Source organism: Achroia grisella, unplaced genomic scaffold, assembly GCF_030625045.1.
Source record: "Achroia grisella isolate CSIRO2021 unplaced genomic scaffold, CSIRO_AGI_Agris_v1 utg515, whole genome shotgun sequence".
Classification (NCBI taxonomy): Eukaryota; Metazoa; Arthropoda; class Insecta; order Lepidoptera; family Pyralidae; genus Achroia; species Achroia grisella.
The window spans coordinates 1,660,084-1,680,931 of record NW_026712908.1 but is presented as its reverse complement, the minus strand read 5'-3'; the positions used below and the strand labels follow the sequence as shown (position 1 = coordinate 1,680,931).

Sequence of the window (20,848 nt, the reverse complement as noted above, 5' to 3'; positions counted from 1 at the left end):
AGACCACCGCGTCCGTCAAAGCTATATTATTAGAAAACTATATTAATAATGTACACTTTATGATTCTGAAGTAGGTATTAATTAATTTTCTAAATATGTAATGGATAAATTGAAAAATACTTATGTAAATAAAATTTTTTTGGGTGAAAGACCCAAAAAAATATACGGTTTTGTTACACTGCACATATAATCTAATGTACTATATATATATATAAGATAGTCATATAGAAGATATATAGATAGAAGTGAAAAGGATATGTAGACTTTATTCGATTATCTGTACATATAATCTATACATTGTAATATTGAAATAACTGTTTTTTTACTACATGCATATGAATATAATACGGTACATACACCAAAATAACATTTTTTACAATTTTTGTCTGTCTGTCTGTCGGTATGTTTGTTCTAGCTAATCTCTGAAATGGCTGGACCGATTTTGACGGGACTGTTTTTGACAGGTAGCTGATGTAATATGGAGTGACTTAAGCTACTTTTATTTTAGAAAAATAAATTAAAATTCCACGCGGACGAGGTCGCGGGAACAGCTAGTGATAATTAATGGTAAAATGGTACATAAGCACACGCGGTATGTTTGTTGATCAAACGTGAACTAATTTTGGTAATGACTGAATCGATGCACTATGAAAATAATGCTGACAGCGCATGAGTACAGAGTACCTGAACCGTAGGTACAATTTACGAGAAATATGGTCGGAATGATTTATTTCTAAACAATTAGGGAGATCCCTATAATAGTCACTGTCATACGAAGGGCCGGCGAGTAGTTGATGTATTTGAAACTTATGTATTGTTAAATATTACTTTTTTTGTAATTATATATTTTAATAACTCTGTCTGGACAGATATGCTCATGTTATGGACAAATACAGACATTAATTATTTTCCTGTTGCTTTATTATTTATTAACTACAATATTATTATTATGAATACACAATATATTATGTATGTTACTGAATGTATTTAAAATTATTTTATATTTCCTTTCCTTTTCCATTTTAAATGTTTTCGTAGTCTTTTTGTGCGGATCGATGTATGGATGTTTGTTACTCCATCAAATTGGATGAAATTAGGTATACCTCATCATCAACAACATCAACAGAGTACAGCCGCAGGATGCATATTAAGAGATAGCGGCCTGTTTCTGCTTTTGTGTTAGACAATCAATAGTTGGATAATACCTAAACCTGAATTGACTTCATTCTCATGATATCATATTCACTGGTACTACGCTAACGTAACTGTTAATGCAGGAGATTGCACCATTCCATTAGGTTCAAATTATAAAGATAGAACCAAATATTCCGGTATTCAAATGTTGCAGTCACGGTGTCGACAGTTAGCCTTCTGAATAAAAATGTATATAAAATAAAAATTACTTGATTGTCACCTAATCTTGGATAACAATCTCCGGCAATTAACTCACTTCGGCGGTTCAGTATACTGCTTTCCGATGGTCGCTTGTTTGATTCCTCGCATAATACAAAAATTAACAATACAAATAATCATGTGTATGATTATTTGTATTGTTCTGGGTGTTTCCTATGTATATTAAATGTTTACAAAAAATATATTTAAGTATATATATCAGTTATCTAGTAACAATAACACAAGCTGTTTAGCTTTTAGCTCAGGACAATTCATACATCGCCATCAAGTCCAGATGGCAATCTATAAATTGTCTTTAGCTTAAAAACCATCAAGTATAGAAATCATTTATTGAAATGAACTTAACTGTAGCGCAGTTTTGAATAATCATAGTTATCCTTCTTTTAATCTACCGATTACTCGGAAAGCTGTCTCATCACAAGATGAATGAGAAACTTGCGTGTTCCTCTTTTAAACAATCGTTGTAACTTTACATTTGTAATTCGAAACGTGGAATACAAACACCAACTGCACGAATATTCATAACATAAATTTAATTTCGAATATTTGCAGGTGACTCTAGAAGAGTTCATGAACTACTACAGCGGGATCAGCGTTTCAATCGACAATGACTGCTACTTCGACCTGATGATGCGTCAAGCGTACAAGCTCTAAATTGACATTCACACAACTCACACTATAGCACACAACAAGCAAAATTGTGCACCAAATATATTGTAAACGTTCTATAATGTTGATATTATTATAATTATATAGTTTATTTAATAAATTATTAACGTGTGGCATGTTACATTCAATTAAATATTTTAACATTTTAAGTTTTTTAATTATTTTCCTAACAATACGTGGAATTACTACGAAAATTACATTTACTTAAAAGTGCACTGAAGAAAAATGAAAAATTATTATATTATACATATATTATACATACATTAATAAATTTATCTATTATAGATACGCGGGAGCGTGTCGAAGCCAAGTTCAAGTAGGTAAGAGAACTGGCGAGCAGCACCGTGTGTACTTTTACACGAACCATTTGGAGCCACTTTTGACCCCTATTATTTTCCGTTACCATTAGCATGTGCGAGACCACATATATTTATATGTTTTCTATATAAATTATGTAGGTATATATTTACAAAAATCTATCTATGAATTTATATCAGTTGTCTAGTACATAACACAAGATCTGCTTAGCTCGGGACTAGATATGTGAATTGTCCTGGGATATTTTCAAAGAGAGAAATAGCTTCCAAATAATTGTCACACATATAGCCATGTCGACAACTGATGTGAATTGTCCTGAGATATTATTATGTCACAAACCGATATAGCTGCCAGTGTTGTTTGGCGACAAATGTTCGTGACACATACCCACTGTATACAAAATATACATAAGATAACTAATAATAAAACTGTGATACAGTTTCATTCATCGAATAGACATAGTATATCATATATGTCTAATAATATGTTTAATAATAGTATGAGAAACAAGAATCTGTCTAATAATAGTATGACAAACGCTTAAAACTAAACTGTAAGAACTGAAAAATTGTAAATTTTGGAAAATCGACTTTATTACATACAATTTTAAAGACTATTTTTTAATAATCCAGTTAAGCTGTAAGTACGTGATATGTGACTAAATGGAGATTGAGCAGTTTAGGGATCAGTGGACGAGGAAACATTAAATAAACCACAAAATGGTAGTGGTACAAACGCAATGAATAATATAATTTATTTTCCCCCCCGTTTTGGAAACCATTGTATTCTATATATATGTCATTGTTTATTTACATATGTAGGTATATTTATTACTTTGATAAGGACAGTTATTTTTTATATAAAATTTCTTAATTTATAATTATTTCAATACATAAAATATATATTTGTGGCGAATTTACTATCATCGTGCGGCAATACCGTTGCCTAGTTACGATAGAGCAAGAAATATTTATTCGATTCAGAATCGCCTTTTGTAAATATACTTCTTATGTAGGTATCTACTGTAAATACTTCGTTAATATACCTAAATATGTAAATAGGCACGACTGGTACTCTATTCATATGCCTCCTCCTGGTGTTGCTGCTACATGAACAGAATACACAATAAACGTAAATAACAGCGGCTCCAACGTAGCCGCTAAATATTTATATCTCATTATTGTATATAATATTATTATTTTATTATATAAATTTCTTGAATACCGCTACTATATCTATTATATTTATGTCGTCTGTCTTGTGCCATTACCACTACCATTGCCCGCTAATTATTATAAATTATAGGTAAGTCACAGAGTTAAGTTGGCTCGAAGAATTTTCTTTCAGAAATTAGTCAACCGTTGCTCACATTATTTTCAATATTCATGTAGGTAATACTCTACAATACTATATATACTCTCCGGGCTGCGATGATGATGATGATGAATACTCTACAAGTGCAATATAAAGTATTTATTTGTTTTCATAATAAATAAATTATAACAATACTCTAATACTTACTTTACACTTCGACTTATATAATTAACTCTACTGGCCGTAAATAAAGACGTTTAAAAGATAACGATTTTAAATTTGTCATAGACAAATTTGTTTAGTCTGTATTTTTTATTCCAATGATATTACAATCAACTTAACAAGATTTTCGAGTTTATTTAAACGTTTATATTCTTGCATTTATGCAGTACCTAATTAAAATAATATAAATGAATAGACTTAACAGAATAAACAGGTAAATTATATGTAATAAATAATGTTATGTGGAGTGCAGGCAGTTTATCATATTGTTATTGCCCATGGAAATGTAGCTTGGATAGCCACAGTTTCTTTCGTATTAAACATCGTATTAGTATAAAACTTTGTATAATCAATTTTTTACATACCTCTGCCTCACCTGTTTAAGTCGCCCGATTGGCAATATAATAAAAAAGTGAAATTATTTGGTATGGATAACCATAACATCTTCGTTATCTAATTTGTATGTAACTGTATTTTGACGCCTTAGTTATAAAGGCATCTCAAGCGTAATATTAAGTGATATCTGTATAAACGACGTATACCACTTCCCATCAGGTGGGAGGTCAGATTGTTTGGCATTGCTGTTTAATAAAATAAATAGCTATGATGTTTTGTTTATCATTATTATGACAAGTTCAATCATATAATTACCATAAAAACTGTTTTGTTAAATTATAGGGTTTATATTTTTGTAGGTACGAGTTCTTAACTAAAATAATATGATTGATTTTTTCGCCAAAACTTTGAACTCGATAATGTGCGCATTCATACTGACTATAACTCAGAATATAATAATTTTATATTACGAGTATGATTAAAAGTAATTTAAGCGAAATTTAATAATTTCAGATTCCCTGACAAATATGTGTCGAACAGTTCACGCTGTATTACAAACCGGAATATGCGGCGTACAAATGCTGGTGCGGGTCTTCATGACCCTAATTTTAATGATCGAGAACGTCATCAGAATGGTGCTACAGACCATATATAATTTCATATCGTTCATGCTCCAAATGATATCCCTTTTACCCATTTGCTTTGTGTTCTTACTAACTGCGAGACTCAAATGTTTTATGTGCGGAGGCGGCGGACCATGTCCGGTCAATAGAGGAGGCACATGTGACTGTCTGATGTCTGGACTTGCTATCGTTATAGTTTTCTTAATATTTAGAGCCACTGGTGTTCTTGATAAGATTTTCTACAGCCTCGGGTATGCTAAAGCCAAGCCTTTGGTTGCTGCGAGATTCGTACCCACTCCAGGAGATATCACAGAGTGTTCAAGGAACGACACGGATACAGATCAAGACCTGATGACGTCGTCTACTTTGAAGATGGATGGTAATAATTACGTAGACACTACTGGTGACTTATCGAGTTTAGATATGTACGAATCTTTAACCAGCTTTCCCATCACTAATTTGACGACCACATTGTATTATTTCCAATGATTGTTTAATGTTTTTTATTTTATATTATACAATATAAACATGTATAAAATTAAACCACTTCTTACTGTATACATTGCATAATGAAATTATTTCAAATATACCTAATATTAACTATCCTAATATTGTTGGCTGTTGGTAGCCTTTACAGCTTCACCGGATGAAAATGGGAGCTAGTGAACAGAAACTTTAAACCTAATGGAGACAAACGGCCAAACGAACGACTTCACTTGTCAGATGAAAATGACTTTATTCTAAGGTATCATTGGTTATACCAGGGATTTGAACTTCAACTCAGATCGTTGTAACTTCTATTCAGTTTGAATCTGACAGGAAATTGTTCGGTATGAAGACCGGATGTGCTGGTATAGAGCGTCTGGACGCAAGGATCTCTGGAACAGGTGTAATGGATTATATAGCCCGAGAGTGTCAAAGAACCGCTCCGTGTGGAATGATACTCACTACATTGAAAGAGAATATTAGGACAGAAATTGTTACTCGTTATTCTTAGGTAGGTATATGGCAATTAAATCTAACCCAAGTCATGATCATGTAGGTTTAGCTTAAAATCAGATATGATAGGTACTATATCATATTTGTATATAGTATTAGTGCTTATATATTTTTTCTATGGATTATGATGGAATCGTGCACTAGCATATGCTGTTAAGCCAAACAGGGTTAATAGTTAATCCCCTCCAAGTTCTGAATGTAGATAATAAATATATAATATATATAATACACATAATTATATATGTATACATTAAGACAGGCTTTATGACAATTACAAGAATTAATCTGATACAAAATTCAGAAAAATTACAGCAGTTTTTTACCTTTTCTATAATGTAAAGGTTCACATTTCGAGTATATATTCGAGTATATTTATTATTATCTATACACATTATAGACTTTTGAGTGAAACTGTAATTTAATAATTGTGGCCATAATAGTAACACCTGGATAATTAACAGCGCCATTTAGTTCTAAGGTACGCAGAGCTTTGGTTGACATGACAACTGATATTTTATACAAATTATACATAATTTAGATATTTTTTGTAAATGAAGCGTAATATACTAAGAAAATAACCAGACCGATACTAACAATCATAATTTTGAATACAAATGTTTGTACCATGCGAGGAATTGAACTTGCCATCATCGGAAGTAAAGTGGTGTGCCAAACTTTTAGACTACGAGACCGTTATTTGTAATTAAAGACAGTACAATTAGTTATCATTACCGTGTATTATATCAGCACTAATTTACTAAAGATGCTCTGTAATCTTTTGTAATAACAAAATCTATAATATTTTTATGTTTCTGTGGACGAAATACTTATTAAAAATATCTGGCAACTGGCAATGTTCCTTTTTAGCCATCTTCGTAATATATTTTATCGAATACGGCTGACGTTTATGACATGTACTGGTGTAGACAGTATTTAGTTTAAGTTATTTTATATTATTATTTAGTTCTAGTTAGTATTAGTCACATACTTTGTTGTTATGTTATAAAATTGTCAATCATGTGCTGTTTTATAATACGAAAGACCTAGATGCCACACAAATAATTATTATTACGTTGATTAGGTACGTTCTATAATATCTTATAATAATGTTCTTATATGAAATGTATAGCTATGTTACAAAATTAAAAATTTGATTACTATATTATAATTAATCTATATATCAGTAAAGAGCTTATCAAAATTAACTCATCATTTATTCAACATTTTCAGGTTACAAATGTTGCCTTTACCTGGACTAAACTTCGCAAATTATTAATATTTTATATAGTTAATAGTGTATTTAAAAGAACTTGAAATTGTTATTTTAAATTCTTTGAATCAGATGAAGTCGAATGAACCGAAAAGAAATATATAGATTAAACTATAGTTAATGACTTATCCAATTAAAATATGGTCTACATAATTGATTAGATCAAATGTTTGTATTTGAAAATAACTCAATATAATATGGAAATAACTAAATTAATATGAAATCACATACTGAATCAAGATTTAATAAAACTTCAAATAACAAGTACGATGCCTTTGGTTGCAAAATTTACGCAACAGCAAAAAAATTAAAACTAAGGAAAAAAGTTAAACATCATATTAAGTCTCTAATACCATGGACGGGCAATGATATGCATAACTCATTTTGTGAGTACAAAATTAAGTGTCAAGAAAAGGCAATTGAGAAACATCACAGAAAAGAAACTAGAAGAAAATCATTAAGAAATAATTATCATAAATATTTTTGCTATCCAGTTCAAATATGTAATGAATATACAAATTATAACTCTAGTATTTCATTATTCTATGGATCCAACTGCTATCAAATGTCAAATAATAGGAAAATAAGGAAAACCGACATGAGCCCACATCACTACAATTTGTTAAAATTTTCTGAAAAGGATATACCACAAATCTGTTCAAAAGACGTACAAATTCAAAATAATAATACCGGGAAGACATTTCACAATCTTACTTCAGAAAAAGGAACAATTACATATGTTAGTAATGCCGAAATTACCGATAATGAATATGTAAATAAATTTCTGACAGGTACTACCAGTCATTTAAATTGTTCAGATAATCAAGATGTACAAAAACAATTAACGAGAAATCAAAATTTCTACAAGATAAAAAATTGTAATTGTCATAAATTTTGTACGCCAACACATTTAAAAAACAAGACTAAATTAAAAAAACATAAGCACGTAGTTAGAAATTCTGTGAGAACAATCAAAAGTTCTCAGGAACTAAAAATTTATCCTGATGATGTTTTTCGAAAATCATGCCGAACTTTTACAAGAGAACGTCTTACGTCGGGTTACTCATGTAAAAATATTCAATCTGATATAAATATGTGTTATAGAGAAAATATATGCAGCAAAAATATAATTTACCAAAATAAAAATAGCAACCTACATGGAGATGTTTGTAAGAATTCCTGTTGTATGATAAGAAAACAATGTGGTGATGGACACAAAATAAAAATGCAGTCGGCGAAAATACCAAACTGCGCAATAAATAAAAAACGTTACAACTATACATGTAGCAAACCAACATGCAACGTTTATGATGAAGATATGCATATAAGCAAATGTAATAGTCAAAATAAATACGACACATGTTCAAGCCCATGTGTCAAAATACGAAAGTGTGATAAATTGTTTTCATGTGAAAATCAGAAATTTAGAAAGCAATTGTATAAAAATATGAATAGCAAGTGTGATGCAAAAAAAGTTAAGAAATATGTGAGTAGACCAAGTTGTAAACCAGTTTCCTGTTGCTACAAAGCAAGATGTAAGTGCAATCAAAAAGAAGAAAAGGTTATAGAATATAAACATCACAGATATTTCATGCTTTCTCTAAGGAAAAAACCATTTATTTGTATTTATAAGTATTGTCCTTGGATTTATCCCCAGTGTGTTAATGTAATAAGATTTTGTGAAAATAGTGTTCATGCCTTTCTATTTTTTTTGGCATTTTTAATTTGGTCGCCATGTATATTAGCAATACTATTATGTACGTTTATGTTTTGCTAATATATTGTTCTAATTAAAGTTAAGATAAATATTCTCTTTTCGCTGTTCTAAAAAGAAAGTAGTTATAGACTTATGCTAGAAAACTTGATAAATAAAATTTAAATCAGCTTCGATATACCTCTATTCAGTTTTTTTTTATTATTGATTAATGGCAATGAATAACTCCATTTTGAAAAAAAACATATTTCTTATGGTGTATGCATCAGTAGGAAACAGTTACATGGGTTGTCTATTGTAAGGAAGTAAACACTTATATCATAGACTGTCCTCGCTCAGCCACTATTCAAACCATCATAGATATCTTTGCTTAACTTAGCATAAAATAACTTTGGACAAAACCGATACCAAAACTGTAACTAATTTTACTATCCTCACGAAGTATATTAATTTATTTATCAATAATTTAGTGTGTACATAACAGGCAACAACATAATGCACGAGTTAGTTCGCTGCAGATAATACATGGAGTCCAACATGCAATAGCAACTAAAAATAGGCACAAATTAAAGAAACTTCTCATAAATGACAATAACCCAAGAAATTGTGGGTACAAATTGGGACATATATAGTACACACATAAACAAGGCTTATTTCTTAGTGTAGTTAATAGCATATGGCGACAGCTATAAAGAGCTTCGTTTTGTCTTAATCTTATCCTTCTTTTCCTTTCCTTCTTTTGGATTTCAATCTGCTGTTTATCTTTTTGGGACTTACCGGTAAACGCGAATGTCTGATATAAATCAGAATCTTTTATTGCGTCTGTCAAAATATTAATTGTCTCTGAATCGGACAAAGTTTTTTCTATTCGTAACGGTTTAACGCGCCAAGCCTTACCAATCCACATTTTTATTCTTCCATGTGTACCCATTGGATCTTTAATCCGGTCCCTTATATACCTTAAAGATCTTCTCGGTTTTGTAATTACAGTAAATACTATACTGAATACTAATTTTATTAATTTTATTGGCATATTTATTAAACCTTCCAAAAAAGCAAATAAACAATTACCTTCATAGGATGATCCTTTTATTCTCTTTTGAGAGTCTTTTTTTTGTTGCTTTTTTTTAATTTTGTCATATTGTCTCATTTCATTTTCAAATTTTTTTTTATCTTTATTAGAAATTTTTTGCCATTGCTTTCGTTTTTTTGCTAAAGTATTTTTTCTATGTCTCCGTTTATTATTTTTTTTATGATTCTGTTTAATTTTTAAATATTCTTGTTTTGTTCTTTTTTTATCACATTCACATCTATGTAAAGAAATTGGATAATTGAAAAATGCAGAGAGTGATTTTTTGAAGATAGATGTACATTTCCAAGATCTTTTATTAGCAATTTCGTAATCACAACATGCACAACGTTTATTTGCGTTGTTATGTTGCATATTATTAACAATTGTCTTATTATTTATATCTATATTCAAACCATTTCGTTTATGAATATGGGTAGACTGGGAGGACATCATCCTGTTTGAACTATTATGAAATAGGGACTTTTTAGACCCTCTTCTATACCTTTTTCTATTATACTGTGACCAGTTTTCAGATTTGCTTATGACTTGTGCACAAAAGCACGAAAGTTTTGATTTCATAACATTTCCTCTTATCATTTTTGACCTTTGCTGTTGTTTACATTTAGTACACAGTGGTATTTTATCATTTGTATCTTTTGAAAACTTATATGGTTTAAATATTTTATTACACTGACATGCGTGATTTTTATTTTTTTCATACTCTTCCATGACAACATTTCTATGCCAATTATTTCTTTTTTGTTCATCAACCAACTTTCTTTGTATTTCTTTAGAATTTATAACACACATATTGCTAGAATTTAGTTTTATTTCAAATAATGGCTGCTTATGTTCTTCCATTGATTTAGGTCGAAAAGCCATATTATTTTTTTGATAAGGATTTATATTGTCGGTTATATCCCTGTATTTACGAGGAATTTCCAAAAACTTAGTGCTTTTATCATTTAAAGCTTTTAGACGTACAATAGTAGGACGAAATTCCGTTTTAAAAATAGGCTTCTTACGTACACCATGCGGAGGACAAATGCGTGGCTTACTTTTTTGTTTTCCAAGACTTTTGACTTTATCATTTATTTCGTTGTCATTTAAAATACACATATTAAGTGAATTCAATTGCATTTCGAATAAAGGATCACTTGTTTGATCACTTTTATTTTGCACTTCTACATCTTGATATATAGTGAACTTCCATAATTTCAGTTTATGTAGGCATCTACTGAGGAAACGAGATATATTTTTGTTTCGATTGTCATTATTATACGCATCTTCACGAGGCAGAATTGCTTTAAAAATATCTTTCTTTTCAGAATGCTTAGTAATTTCATTATTTTTTGATCTATTATTATTTTTAGTACTAACAAATTCAGACCGATTAAATTTTTTTACATAACTTTTGTCGGAATTAAGATCTTTTAAAGTGTACTTTGGTTTCTTTTCAAATTTAATATCGTCTGTACGATTTTTCAATTTTCCAATAAATGATTTAACCTTCTCAATACGCTGTGTCTCCAAGTCATGCTCATAAATTTTAGGACAGACACAGTATTCAATTTTAGATGACTCTATTGTAGTTACTTTTACATTTTTATTACCCTTATGTTGATACAAATTAACTGACGACTTTTTATTATCAAAACGTACATTTTTCTTAGGTTCTTCATAAGGATAAATTTTCTTTTGCATATTATCATATTTTTTCTTCAAACCATTAGCAGACATCTTTTTGAATTTTTCACTATACTCAAAACTTTCATTATCTCCTGCACTATTTTGGTTTGTAATTGTATTATGAAATGCTATTTGATGTTTTCTTTTTCGTTTTAATTTTTGTCTTGGAATTTGATGTTGAAATGTCTTGTTTTTAATACATGCACATTTAAATAATCTTTTAGAGATGTTGTCACCCCAAACATCCTTAGTATCTGCTACCTTATACGTCTTAACTATTGCGTCAAAGGTTTTTGGTTTCGTATAGTTTTGCTTATTTTTATGATGTGAAATATACTTTAGAGATGTATTCTCTAATGGTTTCGTGCTATATCTATTATCAAGTAATTCACCATTTTTATTCGCAGGTAACTTTGGAGTATTCGTAAGTTGTTTCATAACTTTATGTATACCAGTGTCAATGCTTGCATTTTTTAAAATAATATTTTTCTGAGTTGTTTTGGTTCTAAACTTTTCATTATTTCTAACACATGGAAATAAATCACAAATATTACAATTGAATACCTGTGTAACTTTATCAAAGTGAATATATAACACATTATTTTTATCTTTATACAACATTATATTTTATGTAACTTATTTTGCATAACTTATTTGAATTGCCTTTAAGATGTGCTTTCAGTTAATTATTGATTTATTCATTTCAAATACGAAAATTTTGCCATGTACTTAAGTATATTAAATTAGTTTAGTATACTTTTTCTTGATTTTTTGACATATTACTAATCTGTCTTGATTCCTTCATTTCTTAATAAATAGTCTATATTATTATGGTTATAAATAAAAACCTACTTAGTCACAATTTAAAAAAATGTACAACATGCTTTTGTAACATAATAATAAATAAGATGTAGTTGATTGCTGTCTGATGAAATATATATGAGAACATCTATAATATTGTTAGGAGACTTTATCAAAATAATGGTACTCAAAATAAGTTTATCTCAATAAGTCGGTTAGGCTCTCAAATCGATTAAGTCCGTTCTGGGATTGGCGCACATAAACGCTCAGACAAATAGACAAAAAGTGTAGCAATCATTGTTATGGTTTCTATTCCATTACTAAAGTCCTCTTATAACATTGTTTATCTTATATATCTTCAATTTAAATTATTTAATCGGAACTGCACACAAGTTGTAGGTCCTCCTGATGGTAAGTGGTAACCGTCGTCTATATATGTACTTGATGAACAGCACAATGTTATCATATGACTCTCGTAATTAGTATTGCCAGGTGTCCTAATTTGCGCGGGACGTTCCGATTTTCAAGGATCTAGGGACTCGTCCGACTAGATAAGTGATTGTTACTGATTACTTGTTATGAAAGATTAAATACATATTTAATTTAGGTATAAAATATAATACTATACTTGCACTAGTAGTTTAAAACGCAATAAATTAAACCCAGGTTTAAAAACCTCTTGTTTTTTGTTTACTGTCCCAATCTGCAACCCAACTCCCGATTTTTTGACCTCATGTACCGATTAAAAATTAATTGGAACTGGCAACACTACTCGAGATACAACTCATACGTTGTTCTTTAATTTTATTACATTTACCCTTATCTTTAAAAAGAAACACAGATCACAAAGCAAACTGCTTTGTGGCTGAAATAGGTTTGCTAAGACTACTTTTTACTACGTGTACAGACAGAGATCTGTTTGTTACATTTTTATTATATGTATGTACTCGTAGATGAGGTATTTCCCTATCTATCTATTTATCTTTGTCTGTACGAGGACTGGCAGCATACGTCACTGTATATTTAAAGCGTTGAGGAAATTCAGTCGTGTTAATTGTACACAGTTCGTTATTACTTATTAATATTTCAATTGGTGTACAATAAACATGTGTCGAACAAAAGTCATTGGATTTATTGTTACAATATTAATTGCATGTAAGTATCTATTTTAATTTTATTGCAGTTAGCTATATAATGGTAGAACAGTCTGAATTCAATGAAATGATATAAATACATATATTGTATAATAAAAATTGCAATACTGAATGTATTTGAACTGGGCGTGGTCGTTGACAACGAATACAACAAACTTAGAAGTTATTTACGTAATCAATTTTTAAATACTTTTTCCTTAGTATTAATTTAATACAAGAATCAAGGAAATCATTTTCGCATAAACTGATAGAATAAAAAACAAGAATTAACAAAGGCTAACTAATGTGATTGTTAACTTCACTGTATTACTAGTAAAGAAGACAAAATACTTTTAATAAAATATTGTCTATGCACATCTTTGTGCGCGACATAATGTATCTTCACTTCAAACATTAAGGCCCTTTCAGCAGTTTAGTCTTGCAAAAGTAAGATATAGAAAGATAAATTCCCATTTATAAATATTAATATGGTTAGCAAAACTAAATTCTTTTAATAAAAAAGTTTGACAATTAAATTCGTAAACAAATAAACTTATTATGATGCGTTTTATTTTTATTTGAAAGTAGGCGTGATCGTGATGACTATTAGCAACAATATTTTTATTTATTTTTTATTTGGAGGTTAATTCAAACTACAATTTTATATCGAGTTAAAAAAATCCTGTGTTTCTGAAATCAGGTGACCAGGTCACTCAGTATGTGAGTGACGATAGGAGAACGTTGCATTATTAAGAGAAGCGTAAGGTATATAACTTAACGTTGAAAACAATAGAATAACCGCCTTGTTTACTACCTCTAGCCACCGTCATAAAGGATGAACATCCTAATTATTATAGCCTGTATATTCCCTTTTAAACAAGATAATTCCATCGCAACCCTACTAATGTTTAATAACAATTTCGGTGGTAAGTAGCTGCTGCTTTTTGGAACGATACCGAAAACCCTGCTGGAGTTTAAATGTAGCCTTAAGTTTTTATTTGCTTAGTCTACAGTACTAATATTATATTATCTGTGGTACTAGTAAGTAATAAGTTAGCATAGAATACAGAACTTGTAATAATAAACGTATATTATGATATTGTGAAGAATGATTTTATTTAAACCTATTTTATCTATTCAATTGTATTGTCTAGGGGAACTCCCCTAGACAATATATATACTTCTAGACCTAGACAATATATATATATATACTTCTACACCTGGAAATTCTAGTAGCACATTATGTGTACATTACATTTCAAATAAGTTTATTTGAAATGTAATGTACACATAATGTGCTACTAGAATTTCACATGTATTTGCTTCATTGTATCTAACATTGTTTAATACTACTATTAAGATTCATTTATTCACAGTTGCAAAAGCCGATGACACAACTAAAAATGACACTCAAGTAAATGAAATGAGTATGTGTTTTCGGAATTCCACTAATATTAAGGTAGAGTTATATTTTTAAATGCGTTTTAGTTTTGTTATGATTTTTTATAAAACTTTCTGTACTTTGGTTTTAACATTCATGATCTATTTATTATTTGTATTCCTTAAAACAGTATAAGCGAGTTTCAGGATTATTTTTATGTAACTGGAATGGCAAACAAGCTAACGGCCCTCTCGATAGAAAGTAGTAACACTGCCTATAGGGGGAAAGGTAAGTGTTACCAACACGTTGGGGACTATTGGCCCTATTGAGAATAAAGTACCATATGAGATTGCCCTGTACGTGGTTCCCCTGTATACCATACCATCATGGTTAATTCCTGGTGATTTCGGCATAGTGGACTGACTTCATACTCGTCTTATCATCACCTACTAGTGCTATGCTAGCATATACTATTAGTACAGACGAGTGCACTATACCATTATCATTAATTACAAGATGTTTTGAGGTTGGCAACCCTGGTATAGCCCTTTTTATAGTGTGGAAAAATCTTCAAAAACCATCCCCCCGTCGTCCGTGGGCTAGATTCGTGTCGTCGTCGTCCGATCTAGCCCACTAAAAACAACAGGAATTACCTACGAGCTCCATTGCTGAAGTCGCGATGTCGATATTAGCATTCTACAGTGATTCGGAGACAACCCTAATATAGCCCTAATGACTAACTGTTTCATTTCAGAATACCAGAATAAAAATAAAGACATGTGTCACAGATTACATTAACGGAAATACGACTGTTAAGTAAGTTTATTATTATATACTTTACCGGACCTTTGTTCACATAAATCAGATATGTATATTAAAAAGTAGCTGCTATAGCAACTGGTCTGCTTTATTTGAGATCTAAGAGTTCTAAGACTTAAGGTAAGGCTAATAATCTATTTTGGCGTAAATTTTCATTAAGATTCGATCCTCCGTTTAGTTGTGAATAAGTACATATATACAAAAGCACTTCATAGTTTAACATAATTATTTTATTATTATTATATAATGGAAACCGTAATCTTATATATAAAATTCTCGTATCATACTCCTCCGAAACGGCTTGACAGATTTTTATGAAATTTTATATGCATGTTCAGTAAGTAGATCTGAGAATCGGCTATTTATTTTTCATACCATTATTAAGTAAGTTTCATACCAGTATTAAGGGTTGTCCACCCCTAAAATATTTTTTATTTTTTGACATAATATTTATTATGATTTAGCATTGAAAAATACATCTAAACCTAACTAAATTTGGCTCTTCTAGCTCAAGCCTAATTTTTAATAGCAATTTTAGTTTATATAGCATAACAACGTTTACGGCATCAGCTTGTACACATATGTCATATACATATGTGTACTAGCTATATGTGTACTAGCTCATCCCGCAAACGTTTATTCATCTAATAATAAAATCGGAAGATAAGCATTTCATTGGAACTATTAAATTAAAGCATTTCTACCTGTTGTATAGTACCTTCTCATATTGGTTTGGGACATGATGACGCTGCATTAAGTATTCTGAATTGTTACTACAGTTGTTGTTACTGAATCACAACTTTTTAAACTTAGATATTGGTACGGTACGGTATACTTACATAATTAAAAAAAGTTGTGCTGTAATCATTTACAGCATACCTTTGGTATATTATAGGCTTAACTTTATAGGTAACAAACATACAAAATGACACTTAATTCGAAACTCTTACTTTTTTGAAGTCGATTACTAATGTAAATAGTAGTAGTCTAATTAATACGTTTTTGTTTCAGTACTTGCAACAACGGAAAAGATGTCAATAAAACATTTGACGACCTACTGAATTCATTTTATGAGTGCGTTAAATATAATGATAAATATATGCAGGTATTGAATGAGTCTACAAGAATAAGGAAAGATATTTTCACAGTGGCTTTGAAAAAGGAAAAACTGAACGGTAACAAAATATTTAAAAATTTTCTTCTTTATGCTGAAATTGAGAGAGCGTCGCAGCCTAGTCTATTCAAATCAAATCAAATCAAAATATCTTTATTCATATAGCTCTATTATAGGCATTACCGTCAGTTCGGAATGCTCTCGAAATGAGAACTGAGAAGAAACTCAGCTCGTATTCTTTTCAAATATGGTTGCACATGTTTACAATAATACAGATTTATAAATTCAAATTCGGGAATTCAATATTATGCCGACTTATTCCGCAAATGTCGTAAACTTGAAACTTTATGCATCAATTTATATTTTTTTATTGATATTACCGTAATGGAAAAATAAAATAAGGCCGTTAGAGGGCGTTCACTGTCTCGTTGAATTCAAATATACTAAGGATATAAATGTGGGCTTGTAGGATAAAACTTATAATTTAACCACCACGTAGATTGTTGACAATACCTCTAATTTGTGGGAAAGGTATTTCTTGTAATAGATGATAAAAAAATGGAGCATCCGTCTGCGCTAATAGTTCATGCTGTCGGGGCACTAGAGGATGATAATAGGTTAAATATCTGGTCAGGGGGAATCGCGTTACATTTTTACTGATTTTAAATATGTTTCACGATCTCCTGCTGCTCCGCTCCTATTGGTCGTAGCTTGATGTCAAAGAATTTTCAAAATCGGAGTATTAGTACCGGAGATTACCCTAAACTTCAATAAATCCAAACTCTTATAACTTAACCACTGCATTAGTATATTTGTATGTGTATATTCAATTATCGTAAGTAAACTTATTACTTACAGAATTAATGGTTAATAACGGTACACGATGTACACAAGAAATGTATTCGGATATGTTGAAATGCGTAAACGATAGCTTGGAGATTCAAGAGGACTTTAAGAGAAATATATCATACAGCTTGATTCAAATAACTAAAGTACTACTGTTTGATGTAAGTTGTTTAATTATGTTGTAATAGAATATTTGTAAAACCTATAAATAATAACCTATATTAGGTATATAAATATAGGTTTTAAGGACGGTAACTAATTGCTCTATACTTCTATGTTAAATAAATAAAATTAATTCAAGAGACGGCGACATAATCGCCTCTGCTGCCTTCTTATATTCTCAACAAAATGTAGTCATGTCAATTGGTTTGACCATAATATCAACATTTCACACTCTCTGTCTATTTAATTTAACATTCGTGCTACATTTGTTTTTCCGGTAATGAAAAAACCATAAATAAAAAAATCTTTTAATGCCTGATAATGAAATGGTGCTCCCGCCTGCTCTAATGGAATACGTTGGTGGGGCACCAGCGGAGGATAATAAGATGAACATGAGGTCAGGTCTGTTAGCCCATCTTTGCAAATTCACCAGGAATTAAACGTGATGGTGTCCAGGGGGAACCGCGTGGAGGTCAACCTGACATGGTTCATTGCTAGCAATGGGATCGTTATACCACGTTACTAAACTAACTTCCTTCCCCCCGTGCTACATTATTATATATATTTTATAGGCACCACCTACCTTTCCTTTAAACAAATCTTTGTTCTCCCAGGTTGTCTGTAAGAGATTACTTTGAGCGACAATGTCGCATTTTGTTTAGCATATTTACATTCAGTACTTTTTTTTTAATTTTCTCTGTGTACAATAAAGTGTTATATTATTATTATTTATATTTGTTTACAGAGAAAACCTTGTAATTACTTAGTTGAGATTAAAGCATGTATACAAAACATACCCAGAAATGATTGCAACGTAACTAAAAAATATGTAACGGACATCCAAGATTACATGTTAAAGACATTCTGTAAACTAAACGATAAGAAGGTAAGAGATCATATTTTGTATTGTATTATGGACTCTATTCTCCGCATTTAGCCCCTCATCTGGGCCTCTGTGCGTGTAGAGCCGAGACTACTATAGTAGCCAACCAAGCTCCTCCCAGAAGCGCAGAAGCCTCATGGTGTCTTCACAGGCTTCACGGAGAGACCTCACCTTCACGGAGACACCGTAGCTTATCTTCCTAATATTATAAACGTGGGAGTATGTAACTAAGGATGGATGTTTATTACTCTTTGATGCAAACGCTATTGAAAGGATTTTAATGAAACTTTACAATAATATAGCTTATACATCAGAATAACAAAAAGGCATACAAATTTCACGCGGGTGAGACCGCAGGCACAGCTAGTAAGTAATACCACAGATAACATAATATTACATAATAATACGTTAATTTTATACTACTCGCATTAGTCATAGCCGTTGCACTGGAACTTTTATAACTGAACTCTAAGATCAGTTTTCTTTTGGTTGAATATCGAATACAATCAGCGTCGATGGTCTAGCTATTTAGCACACCGCTTTACTTCCAATGGTCGCGGGATCGATTCCTCGCACGGTACCTAGGTATATTTGAATTCACGAATATTATTTTTTATTTTGGGTGTTTTCTATATATAATAGGTAATTCATAAATTAATGTTATCAAAAATATGTATTTAAATTATTGTATCTGTTGTCTAGTACCCATAACATAAGCACTGCTTAGTTTGGCACTAAATATTATAACTATTATTATGTAATATTATCTTATCTGTGCTAAAATATATCTATTAATAAACACATAAATTTTCTAGTATGACCACTCAGGCGAAGCTGGAGCATTTCACTGGTGATTAATAATCGTTTATATTACAGGTAATGCCGAATAACTATTCAAGTACTGGTGTTACAGTTGGAGTATTATTTGCCGTTATTATAATTGCAGCCATTTTATACGTCGTGTACAAAAAACGTCGTTCTATCTGCAGGTTTGTGTAATGCATCTATATTTTTTTATTGATGGTTTTGGGCTATTGGTGCCTGAGGTAAGACCTGTAACAGACCTGCATAGATCACTCGTGCCTACCCTTTTTCAAATTTCACTACATATAGAAAACGGCTAAATTACATTTATAGCATTGCCAAGGTGTATGGACTGAAAGCTTGTGGCCGTTCATAAAAGTATAAACCAACCCTATAATAAATAGATAAATATATATTACAATGACTCCAAAGCATTATTAGACTTATCTGCACTTAGCCAGGAGGATGGTAATGATGAATAAGAATAATGAAACATTTGTTCGAGATGCGTGGTGGCATTGCTGTGTTTTCTTCTTTTCTTCTTGCTTCTATTCTTCTAAAATTTACTTTAATGCCTCTAAAAGTAACTAAACTAGCTGTACCTACCATAGCGCTAAGACTGTTTAGTGATTCATAATAGAATGGTGTACCCATGCTCTGCACCTTTTCTGGGACTAGTGGAGGATGAATCAAAAGAGTAAGAGAGATGGAAGTCAGGTAGAATAGCTCTTCATGGCGAATTCACCAAGAATTAACAAAGATGGTTTCCAGGAGGGACCGCGTGGAGGTTGACCCGACATGACATGTTGCTCGTAAAAAGACCATTATTCCGTATGATTTCCCTACCAAAATGAGACAAGTTAGTGTTAATTCGTATTAATTTTTCTATTGAGAAACTTACTTTTCTATTTTAGGAAAGGAGATACGGAGAAAGAAGAATATGCTTGTTCGTACAATGTGGCTAAAGACGAAGTAAAAACAAATTGAACAATAAATAATTAGTATATGTAATAAACTAAAATTGATGTTGCATTATCGTAAACGTAATAAATTATAATTAGATGACATGTTTATTCTTAATTAATTATGACGACCTTGGTGTTTTAGCGGTGTAGTAGTGCAGTTAGTGTACTAACAGTGTAGTAGGTGTAATCATCACGAAATTTAATATGTATTTTTATTATTGGACCTCAATGGATCGGTAGCTCGGAGGCCCGTGCCTTATTCACGAGTATGATTGTTTGTATCATTCTGGGTATTTTCTAT

General features: G+C 30.9%; 5 protein-coding genes across 8 annotated transcripts in view; 4 read left to right on the top strand and 1 right to left on the bottom strand.

The window, feature by feature from the left end:
* The window catches only part of LOC131847025 (calcyphosin-like protein), a 92,465-nt gene extending 90,266 nt beyond the window's left edge, over nt 1-2,199 (top strand). For all 3 annotated transcript variants that reach the window (XM_059196466.1, XM_059196467.1, XM_059196468.1), the window contains one exon: nt 1,966-2,199. In XM_059196466.1, coding sequence (XP_059052449.1) covers nt 1,966-2,067 — 102 coding nt within the window. In that variant the 3' untranslated portion in view covers nt 2,068-2,199. The remainder of the gene's footprint in view (nt 1-1,965) is intronic.
* Nucleotides 2,200-4,009: 1,810 nt separating this feature from the next.
* On the top strand, nt 4,010-5,443 carry LOC131847029 (uncharacterized). The gene is made up of 2 exons (XM_059196472.1): nt 4,010-4,150; nt 4,786-5,443. Exon 2 carries the CDS (start codon nt 4,800-4,802, stop codon nt 5,382-5,384), a length of 585 nt encoding a protein of 194 aa, XP_059052455.1. The 5' UTR covers nt 4,010-4,150; nt 4,786-4,799; the 3' UTR covers nt 5,385-5,443.
* Nucleotides 5,444-5,519: 76 nt separating this feature from the next.
* On the top strand, nt 5,520-9,041 carry LOC131847024 (uncharacterized). Of its 2 annotated transcripts, none has more exons than XM_059196465.1 (2): nt 5,520-5,892; nt 7,125-9,041. In XM_059196465.1, exon 2 carries the CDS (start codon nt 7,382-7,384, stop codon nt 8,939-8,941), a length of 1,560 nt encoding a protein of 519 aa, XP_059052448.1. In that variant the 5' UTR covers nt 5,520-5,892; nt 7,125-7,381; the 3' UTR covers nt 8,942-9,041. The 2 variants fall into 2 exon arrangements, with proteins under 2 accessions (XP_059052448.1, XP_059052447.1); XM_059196464.1 differs by lacking the exon at nt 5,520-5,892 and adding an exon at nt 6,825-6,975.
* An 86-nt stretch (nt 9,042-9,127) lies between these two features.
* LOC131847023 (uncharacterized protein PF3D7_1409500-like) lies at nt 9,128-12,396 on the bottom strand. Its single transcript, XM_059196463.1, has one exon. It carries the CDS (start codon nt 12,258-12,260, stop codon nt 9,345-9,347), a length of 2,916 nt encoding a protein of 971 aa, XP_059052446.1. The 5' UTR covers nt 12,261-12,396; the 3' UTR covers nt 9,128-9,344.
* Nucleotides 12,397-13,308: 912 nt separating this feature from the next.
* LOC131847030 (uncharacterized) lies at nt 13,309-20,642 on the top strand. Its single transcript, XM_059196473.1, has 8 exons — nt 13,309-13,595; nt 14,950-15,032; nt 15,709-15,770; nt 16,785-16,948; nt 17,746-17,894; nt 18,641-18,781; nt 19,655-19,767; nt 20,497-20,642. Exons 1-8 carry the CDS (start codon nt 13,547-13,549, stop codon nt 20,567-20,569), a joined length of 834 nt encoding a protein of 277 aa, XP_059052456.1. The 5' UTR covers nt 13,309-13,546; the 3' UTR covers nt 20,570-20,642.
* The last annotated feature ends 206 nt before the right edge of the window (nt 20,643-20,848 follow it).